The sequence below is a fragment of the Pelecanus crispus genome, chromosome 9, assembly GCF_030463565.1.
Source record: "Pelecanus crispus isolate bPelCri1 chromosome 9, bPelCri1.pri, whole genome shotgun sequence".
NCBI classification, from domain to species: Eukaryota; Metazoa; Chordata; class Aves; order Pelecaniformes; family Pelecanidae; genus Pelecanus; species Pelecanus crispus.
Window position 1 is genome coordinate 31,822,935 of NC_134651.1, and position 10,551 is coordinate 31,833,485.

Sequence of the window (10,551 nt, forward strand, 5' to 3'; positions counted from 1 at the left end):
TTCACCAAAAGAAAAAAGTTCCCGAACTATTTTCAGTAGTTTTCTGGCATCTCTCTAGGCAGCAGAGAGCGCTCGCGCCCCTTTTCTGTGCAAAAGCAATTCCTCTGCCTCTAGAGTTTATTTCACTTTTTTTTTTTAAAAAAAAAAAAGTCCAGGATTTGCTAATCCCCCTTTACACACAAACCCAGAAGGATTCAATGTCTTTTTCCTGGGATCTCACGCGTGCTAAATGGATCGAAGGAGTGGGTGAGGACGCAGACTTTCTTCAGACACCCAAAAAAGAAAACCAAAGCAGAAAACCCAACGCAAAAAACCAACCAAACAAAAAAACCAACCAAAAAACCCCCCAACAAACCAAAAAAGGAGCAATTGGGGTGAGAAAACCGTGTCTGTCATATTCCAATGGAGTCGCCTCAGAAAAAAAAAAAAAACCAGCAGTGGGAAAACCCTGGGAGAAGCTTGCAAGATGAGGAAGACTTTCCCGCTCTTCCTTGCCAGAGAATGGCCGCGGGCAGCCGGGAGCCCCCAGCCTGTCCCATGCATCGCTCCCGCTATTCACTCCGGGCGGGGGGGAACAACGAACACCAGCACCACTTGGTTACGGCAGGGGGAAGACGGGTGGGTTTTGGGGAGCATTGAAATGAATTCGTTTCTGAGCCAGAATACTTCGGAGGGAGGGAGGGGAGCGGGGAGGGAGGATTAAATATTAGCGGGGAGGGGATGGGGAGCCTTTAAAGCATCTGACCAGATGTCAAACTGAAACCGTGAATACTGTGAGTGCAGCCGAGGTAGATGGAGAAAAAAAAAAAACAAAACCACATTACAGTAGGAAAACAACCCTTGGAAGGAAAAAAAAAAATTAAAAGCAGGCGAACGGTGGCGTGTTTTGCGTGGGGCCCCAAATCTTCGCCAAATAAACCCCACGCGGGGGTGGGAGCAGCTTTGGCGGCCGGGGGAGCAGCGGCCCCGGCATCACCGGGCGCCGGCGGAGTATTTGGCCTTGGTGATCAGGTAGAGGACGATGTCCTGGTGGCCCCCGAAGGCGGCGATGTGCAGGGCGCTCCAGCCGTCCCGGTTGGCCAGGCGGATGTCGGCGCCGAACTTGACCAGGAGCTTGACCAGCTCCAGGTTGCCGTCGATGACGGACTGATGCAGCGCCGTCTGCCCCTCGGGCCCGAAGGAGTTGACGTTGAACTCGCAGTTCGTCATGTTCTGCAGCAGGGACTGCAGCTCCTTGGTGTTGCCGCGCCGCACCGCCTCCTGGAAGACGCGCTGGCTGGGCGGCGGCGCCGCGCACGGCGACACCTCGCTCTGGCTCATGCCGCCGCCTCACGCCCCGCCGCCCCGCATGGACGGCGACGCCTCCGCCCGCCCGGGCATGCGGTGGCGGGCGGCTGCTGGCGGGGCTGCTGCTGCCGCCGACCGGCCCGCAGCGGCCCCCGGGCCCCCGCCGCCTCCGCGATGCTGCCGCTCCGCCGCTCCGCCGCCGCGCCCGGGCCTCTCTGGAGCAGAGCCGGCCCCGCGCCGCGCCTTTTACCCACCCTTTTATTTGCATAACAATGGCACGGCCGTGACGCGGCGCCGAGGGGCGGGGCGCCGCCACCGCGCGCCCATTGGAAAGAGCGGGCGGGGAAGGGGCGGGGACGCAGCGGGAAGCCACGCCCCCTGGGGAGACGGACCGGGGCGCCCCTCCCCCGCCCCATGAGCCGCGCGGGGGGGCCGATGGGGGGCGCTCCCGGCTCGGCTCGGCACAGCCCGGCACGGCCCGCTTCGGCTCGGCTCGGCTCGGCTCGGTCTGCCTCGGGCTACCCCGGCTCGGAGCGGTGGCCGCAGGCAGGGGGCACCACGGCCCCGGCGCACGGAGCCGCGCCGAGCCGAGCCGAGCCGAGCCGAGCCCAGCTGAGCCCAGCCGAGCCAAGCCGAGCCGAGCCCAGCCGTGCCGAGCCCAGCCGAGCCGAGCCGAGCCGAGCCGTGCCGAGCCGTGCCGAGCCTAGCCGTGCTGAGCCGAGCCCAGCCGAGCCCAGCCGAGCCGAGCCCAACCGGGCCGAGCTGAGCCGAGCCGAGCCGAGCCGTGCCGAGCCGAGCCGAGCCGAGCCCAGCCCAGCCGAGCTGAGCCAGGCGGCTGCAGCCGGCTCCGCCGCTCGCGTCGTCCCGCAGCGCTGTGCTGGAACCGGGCTGTCCCCGTCCCCAACCACCCCCCGTGCTCCCGGGATGCCGCCAACCCCCGCCTCACCCCCAGCCAGGAGCCGGTGGCCCCAAACGCCGTGGGGTGGGGGTCACCGAAGTGCTGCAGGGGGTTTTATTGCAAACACCCTCAAATTTTGGGGCGACACCATTTTACTGTGGGTTTCTCTACCCGTGAGCAAACTGGGACAGGTCATGGGCAGGGATGGGGGGATTCAGCCCCGCAAGGTCCATCCCCTCTGGTGCCATGCTGCAGGGACTGCATGAAGTTTCGGGGATCCACGGGTGGGATTGATTTTGGGGGGAAAGACACAGTGCTGGCCAGGTCCTGCTAGCCCTGGAGTGACTCAGTTCAGTCACACGGGGCTTTTGTCTGGGGTCGTATCTGCTGCCCAACCAATGACCGGATTCCCGGTGCGGGAGTGCTGGGAGGTGCGGACACCTTGGGTAGGCAGGAAAATAGTGCATCAACCCAAAGCCATGCTGGAGGTGCCCTCCCTGCAGCCGTTTGGCCTGCAGGGAGCAAACGGTGGAGGCTGGTGGGAAGTGGCATCCCTGGGCCAGCACTTGCTGCATCTGCCGGGCATTTGGTCAGCCAGAGCAGAGCGGGAGGTGCAGGAAGAAAGGAAGGAGGGTGTTGTAAAACGAGGTGACAGCAGCTGCGCCAAGGGCAGCTGGCCAGCAAGCTGCTGTCACCTGGCCACGCCGGTGTGTCCGTTTGGGGATGGAAAGGGAAAAACCAACCAATCCTAAATTCTGCCCTGATCGAGTGAGAGCGGTTGGATGAAACATGCCATCTCGGAGCTGTCTGTCGCACAGATGGAGGACAGTGGCCATGAGCTCAGGGCACGACTTGCTCCGCGGCACTTTCCTGTGGCTTTCCCCTGTAGCAGCCAGGGAAGGCTGGGTCTGGATCCTTCTCCGTTGTTGGAGGAGGCTAAACGAGCCTGGTTTGGGCTGTAAGGAGTCAGCAAAGCAGCTCCTGTTTCTCCTCCCGTAAGGGTCTACTTTTCTAAGTCCATTTCTGCAGCTAGTTTTTCTCATTCCCATCCCCATCTCTATCCCTATCCCATTCCCATCTCCACACCCATCCCCATGCCCATGCCCATCTCCCCATCTCCACCCTCGTTCCATGCCCATGCCCACCCCCACCTCCATCCCCATGCAACCCTCATCCATCCTATCCCCATCCCCACCTCCATCCACATTCCCATCTCCTCCCCAATGCCCGTCACATGCCAGTTCCTATCCCATCCCAATCCCTATCCCATCCCCATCCATCCCTGCCGGGTCTCCATGTCTCACCCCATTTGGCTTCCCCAGGCCAGAGCTCTCCCAGTCACATCTTTAACACCAGAGTATCGAAGCACATCGTCCTTGCGGAAAAGGGGGGACTGGGACGTGACTGGGGTCGGGGGCTTGTGGCCAGGACAGCACCATGGCTGCTGCTGCCGCTGGACTGCAGGCACTCCCCTTCTGGTGCCCTGCATCTGTGCAGCTTCTCCCAGGACATCCCTGTGCCACTGAGGCGTGGAGACCCTGCAGTGCTGCCACAGGGCATGGAAGTGACCTTGGGGCCTCGAGGTCTGTGCAGGAGCCAGGTTTGCCCAAGGACAGCCAAGAGGAGCCACACCCTGCCTGTCCCATCCCCCCTGAGGGCCCCAGGCAGGTGGTGGCTCTCTCCCCATCACCCCAGCCGTGGTGGCCGCAGGGGACACCAGTGGCAAGCCCTGCCCTCCTCTCCCCAGTGTCGCCTTGCCAGGGTGAGTGACGGGACATGCCGTGACTCACGGTGTCTCACAGGGAGTTACAGCTGAGCCCAGGGGCCTGGCACAGCCCGGCAGTGCAAACAGCCGCACCGCAGCCTTTGGGGAGTGCTGAAGCCCCAGCAGCCCGTGACTGTTCCCCAGCACTAAACCCGCCAAACCCATTGCAGCAAAGCTGGCAAAGGGAAAGCAGTGGGTTGTGTGGTGGTTCTGCCGGAGCTGGGCAGCATGGTGGTTGCAATGGCGGGAGCCTGGGTGTCAGGGCTCTGCTTCTGCTGTCTTGCCCCATCCTTTCCACTCCTAAATATCCCAGCATAGCTGATTTTGTGCGTTTATGGGCCGTATCCTGCAAGGTGTCAAGCCCTTTTAGCAAGCCGTGGGAGACTGGGAATTGCTCACACCTCCCCGGTCTGGGGCTTGGCCAGAGTTACATCCTCACAAGCTAATCTGCGTTTGCCAGTGACACTGGTGAGAAAAATAAAGCATCCGGGCAGGGACCCAGCCATGCAAATGTTCAGGGCTGGCAGGTGGGGGCAGGACTCGGCCTGGGAACAGCGCCAGAGAGGGAGGGAAAATAGCAAAAAAAACCCAACAAAAAGGAAAATAAAAAGACAATTTTGAAACCCTGCTTTTTGGCTCCAATTCGTGCCCCAGCTCTGTGACCAGAGAGGAGCCGGGTGCGGGGGTGCGGCCGGGCCAGGCTCCCCACGCGGCTCGGGCTCCCGCTGGCCGGCGAGGGGCTGCGGAGGGGCCGGCGGCGGGCGCTGGAAGGCCCCTTTCCTCCCAGCCGGCGCTCGCTCGGTGGGGCCCTGCAAAACCAGTAGTCCCACCCAGTGATTTATCTGCTCTCTTCTGAGAAGAGGGGAAGCCGCGGCGAGCGCTGGCGCTGCAGACGGCGGCGGGAGGCGGGGAGAGGGACCCGGAGCTGCGATGCCTTTAGCAAACAGTCACAAGAGAGGCGCGGACCAAATTTCCCCTCCTCAAGAGACGTGACAACCAAATTTCCCCCCGCTCATGAGAGCTTCTGGGCGAGAGGAGAAGGGGCGGCTGCTGCCGGCGTTGCCGGAGGGGCTCAGAGCCGCCCCGGTGCGTTGGACTGGGCACGTCGCAGCCCTCTTCCAAAAAAGCCAAGCGGGCAGTGCCCATCCTCTGGGCCAGGCAGACAAGCCAGTGAGAGCCCAGCCACCCCCGGAGGCCTCCTTGAAGGGAGCCGGAGAGCCGGGGGGACGGATCCGGGGCAGGCGGCGAGGGGGCGTGCCCCCACTTAATTCATTAAAATGTGTCGGAGAGCGTGGGAAAGACGAGAGCTTTTCTTCCCAGCGCAGAGACCCAGCAAAAGGCGCGCAAAGGAGAGCGACCCGCCTGCTCGGCTCCCTGCAAGCCGGGAGGAAGCGCAAAAGTTTCCTCCGCCACTGGCCCCGCCGGTGCTTCGCCTCCTGGCTTTTTGGCAAAGCGGTTGCCGGAGCCCCGGCGGGGAAGCGGGGGGCTCGGCCAGCGCCGCCTGCCCGGCCGCGGGGATGCGGGCAGGGAGGGCAGCCCACACGGGGCCGGGGTGCTGGGGGGCTGTGGGTGCTGGGTGGGAACGGTCTCCTTTGCGGAGATCCACCTTCGGGAGGGAGGAGGGGGGACCCCTGACCCAGGCGGCTCCTTTCGGCTAGGGAGCAGCGGGGAGGGGCTGCGGGGGGGTCTCAGGGGAAAACCGTCCTCTGTGCTTCATTGAGAACTGCCCCACTTGCAGGGGGGGGGCAAGCAGGGGCACGGGCATGGGACCAGCCTCACACTCTCCCCGTCCAGGTAACGTGGGCACGTCACACGCTGCGAGCCTTCAGCAACACCCAAGCAGAGCCCCGGGTGGGGATGGGCCCCTGCCAGTCCTGCAGGCAGAAAGCTCCCGAGGCCAGAAGCCGGGGTTTGCAAGAGAAACCTTGTGCTTGTGCAGCGAGGACACCTGTGTGGGTGCCCTGTGTCCTCTGCAGGGAGCAAGGCACCACAAGTAGAGCTCTCACGGGCGGTTCAGGGAAGTCCAGGGGACAAGGGGAGGTTCCAGGCATCCCCCATCCTTCTGGCACACCCACGCAATGGGGGCCACCATGGGAATGTGGGCTGGGGACTGCCACTTTCCACAGATGCCACTGCGGATGCTGCTCTGCGTGTTCCCTCCCTCCCAGCCTGTGACAAACAGGATTTAAAACCTGAGCGAGACCTAAGCATGGTCATAACCCTATGTGTGGTTGTTGTCCTTGGAGGAACACAAGCAGGGACATCCCTGCACACCTGGCCCCAGGGCTGGAGGACCCCAACACCCCGCTGGGCATGTGGTGACATGGTGCCAGGCTGTGCAGGTTGGGTTGTCACACTGCAGCTTGGCCTTTAGTTGTTCCAGTGCCCCATCTTATCAGTCCTTATTCTGCTGGAAATGCTGCAGCTCTTCTGATGTTCAAACCCTGCCCATAGCCTACAGCCTCCATATCTGACAGTGGGAAAATGCTGTTCGGGCAAAAGGCCACCAGCTGGGACACCCTTGGAGGTGGAGAGTGGCTCCTGCTCCTGCCCTGTGCTGCTCTCCAGCTGTGCTGGTGTCCTGGGCCACCCCGTGGCATCGCCTTGGCTGATGTCCCTGCCACAGCCGAGCACACTTGTACCAAACTGCCTTGGCTTCAGCCCATGTCTCCCAAGACATGTGGTCCCTGGGGCTGCTCATTTGACTGCACTGTGTGGTCACTCCTTTGCAGTGGCCGCAGCATGGGGTTATGTCACCCCACTGCTCCCACCTCACGGTTTCCCCAGAAGATGCAATACAGTCTATTGGGACTGGCCCGGGGACCTGGTGACTGCTCCGTGGGGACATCCCTGTGGTTGAGGCAGTCCCGGGGGGGTGACATGGCCATAACCTCCCACAGGACACATGGTGAGGCATGCCTGGTGAGTGGCTGGAAGCTCATTTGCTTGAGAGTCATGCCCTTGTACTGGCAGGCTGATGGGAAGGGTCTGGTCCCGGGCTATTTCCCAGGGAGAAAACATTGCCCTGATGCAAATCTCCTTCCTCACGTGGCACCGACACCTTTCTCCTCTCCTACCCCTGGCGAGGAGCCAGCAGAAGTGACCCCCGGCCCATGGGAGCCGTGTTTCTGTGGTGTGGGGCAGCATAAGGGCCTGAGCTTGCAGCCAGCCTCAGTCTTGTCAGCTCTGGGTCCGTGCCCAGAAACACGCCGGTTTGTTTGAAAACGGCAGCCGAGCAACTGGGAGCTCGATTGGAGCATCCGGCTGGAAGAGCCATTCCACGTAGAGGACGGTCAGTGATACAGGCCTCACCCTCCTCCCCTGCCCTGCCTTAGGGACTGACCAGCCCTAGTTCAAGGCACAAAGTCACGCCAGGGAAAAAAAGAGCTGATTTCTCTGAGCCGGTCAAATATGCAGCAAGGTTTCCGCTCCAGATTACAGGAGGAAGGAAGTTTGCTCGGAAGGGGATGGGGATAGGGTGGGGGAGAAGGGAGGGAAGCACATTCCTGCCTGATGAGGAACAATGTTGATATATTCACTTGTAAACTAAAGCTGGCCTGAGCACCAAACACCTTGTCCCCATCAAACTCTGAAGGATATGCGAGGAGAGGAACTGGCTTGATATCTGATGCAGCGTGTGATTTCTCAGGGCTGACAGATGCTGCTCATTCGGGTCTCATTCAGGCTGGCATGATAAAACAGAGGTAAAACTCTTCCCCAGTGCCATTTTATCACAGGGTCGCCCCATGATCACATCTTGCAATGCAGGGGCAGGAGCTGAGCACAGGTGAAGTGATCTGGGGGTTGAAGGGCTCTTGGCATGGGCAGCCCACCCAGAGCCTGCATCCCTGCGAGAGTGCTGCAGGAGCTACCTTTCCAACACACATTCAAACGGCTCCATAAAACCATGGAGGGCTCATTACTGCCCTAATAAATGTTAAACATTAGTATGGCACAGACAATGGGATTTTGTAATTATTTTTTTTTAAATTAGCCAGATAGGGAAACAATATTGTAGGCTGATTAAAAAGCTGGTTTAATTCCCTTTGATCTGTATCCACCATTCAAAACTGGACAATTTATTACTTCCTGGATGCTGCTCAAGGCCAGTCGGATGTGAAGTTTGATGTTGGCTGTGTCTATGGAGACGACCTTGGTGCACAGATCCCACCTCGGCATCATCTCCTGTGGGCAGCAGAAAGGGAGAGCTGCTGTGCTGGGTCTCAGCCGCTGCCTCCATCCCCAGGAGCTGGATGAGACCCTTTGGGAGCTGTTTTGTGCCATGCCCACGCGTACACATGACCTGCCAGTGTCTGCCCTGGGTTGGTCTTCTCCTAAAACAAGTCCCACCATGGCAACCCTACCCCAGCACAGCCGACTGCCAGAAGCCCAGGCTGTAAGCACAGGAACTCACCCCCAAATTGATGGAGATGGCAGGGAGATAAAGTCCTAGAGCTGACCAGGAGCTGACCCTACTGTCCCCAGAGATCAGAGGGAAGGGCCCCTTCCAGGCAGCTCTGTGGCCAGGAGCCTTCCCCAGGGTGAGGGACAGGGTCAGCATGCCCCATTGTCCCCTCCACCAGCTCCCCTCCACAGTGAAAGTGGTGGCAGACCAACGTGAAACCACAGCTCAAAAAATCCAAGTGAGCAAAGCCCAGAAATGCCCATGCGCTGTATGGAAGTGTTGTTTGGGAGGCTCAGGGCTGCAGCTCTGACCTCCCCACTCCTGGCTGGAGCTGGGATGACTCAGATGTTTGTGTGACTCGGAAGCTTCCCCCAAACTGGGTCTGGAGAGGTTTGTCTCATCGCACGATGAAGCATCGCTCACTGCGGGGGCCGGCAGCAGGAGGCTCTGTGGTGTTCCTGCTTTGCCAGTTTCTGCCCTCCCAGAGTAAACCCTGAAGCGGCAGGATGCTGACACACAGATGAGTCTGTGTGGAGCCCGGGGGGCCTGGGCTGCTCAGCCTCTGGCACTGGCAGTCCCATGCTCACTGGCTGGGGTGCCCCCACCAGTACCCTGCACCAGTGGCTGGCGTAGAGGGGCTGCTGGCAAAGCACAGGCTTCATCCTCCCTCTGCTCAAAGGACACTCTTTAGGGGAGCTGGGGGTCTGGTTGCCCACAAGGACATGGCAAGGCACAAGCCAGGAGCATTCATGGACGAGGTGGCTCATGTGTTGGAGGAGCCAATGACTGTTTTGCAGAGCATCGAGGGTGCTGGCACCAGAGGTGGGTGAACGTAAGGACATGCCACTTCCAGGCATTGAACAGGTCACCTGGACACAAAGGGACAACGGGAAGACCCCCAGAGCCAGAGAACCAGCCCAAGGCTCAGAGTGGCAGGATGTCCTCAAGGGGCTAGATAACAGCACCCTGCAGCCATGGGGCAGCAGATGCCCCAGGTGGGTGCTGAGGGTCCCTCAGCAGGGATCACCTGTGCCCCTTTCTGGAGGTCTTCTGCCACCCAGCCCAGACACTTGAGGGCTCTGGGAAAGGCTCAAGGGAGGAAACTGTCCTGGCAGACACAGGCAGCCTTCTTGCCCCTGAGCAGGGATGGGGAGGGATGGAGGGATGGAGAGGGATGGACGGATGGAGAGCTTCAGAGCTGGTGGCACTAACAGATGAGAAGACATATGCTATGCTCCATACTGCTGAGACTACAGCTGGCACACTGAAAGCACCTCCATCCAAGCGTGTCCATGTCCAAGCAAGGTCACTGTCCTGTCACAGTACCAGAGATGACTCAGGACAGAGGGACCTCAGCTGCTCAGAAGGAAGGCACTTGCTTGTGATGCTGCTGTTGGGAATGGGGAACAATTTTTAAACATCTATTCATGATGTAGAGGCATGTTACCATGGGTGCCATTTCCTAGTACCAAAGCCCTGCACTGATATGGGATTCAATACTGGAGCTCATCCTTATGGCCCAGGACAAGATAATTATGGCCCAAAGATTGGGAGGTTGGCCCAGGGCACGTAAAACCAGGGTCTGTGTCTCCAACTGACTGTATCATCACCAGCAAAGTGGATATTTGGTCCCTTCGTGTACCAGTTTTCCAGCACCAGAAGCAATTGCCAGCACACCAGGCCAGGTACATTTAAAGATGCCAGTTCAGCAGAACACAGTTTATCCTCTGCTGTCACTGCCTGGCCCCAAACTGTTGCACCAGAAACATGACAAAAATGACCTGGGGGTAAAAGTGAGGAGGAAATTCCCATTTTAGATAAAGAGGGAATTAAGAAAAATGCATTAACACCTAGAGAGAGCACAGGGCTGGAAAACCAGGACATGAAACAAAATTCCTTCAGATTGGAGGGAAATGGGAAGAATTGATGGAAAAATGATGACCATCAAGGGTGAGATCAGCAGAAGGCATTTAAATTGCATTAGGAGAAATAATCCCCATGGCTGGAGGCATCAATGTGCATGCAGGAAGGTGTGCTGGGCCCTGGGAACCTCCAGCCAAGTAGGAAAATCCCTGTTTTTCTTCTGCCCATCTCTGGAAGAAGCAGCCACCTTCAGGGCAAACCAAGAAAGATGGGGAAGGAGGTGATGAAGGTGATGGGGAGGAAAGTTTTTGCTCAAACAGACTCTTTTTCAGT

The 10,551-nt window shown here is 59.4% G+C and overlaps 1 protein-coding gene across 1 annotated transcript; it reads right to left on the bottom strand.

Annotated features, from left to right (window-relative positions):
* Positions 1-972: 972 nt before the first annotated feature.
* NRARP (NOTCH regulated ankyrin repeat protein) lies at positions 973-1,320 on the bottom strand. Its single transcript, XM_075717027.1, has one exon. It carries the CDS (start codon positions 1,318-1,320, stop codon positions 973-975), a length of 348 nt encoding a protein of 115 aa, XP_075573142.1.
* Between the last annotated feature and the right edge of the window lie 9,231 nt (positions 1,321-10,551).

What these genes read in the sequence shown, in the direction of transcription:
- NRARP (XM_075717027.1), bottom strand. Translation starts at nt 1,320, where the DNA reads ATGAGCCAGAGCGAGGTGTCGCCGTGCGCGGCGCCGCCGCCCAGCCAG.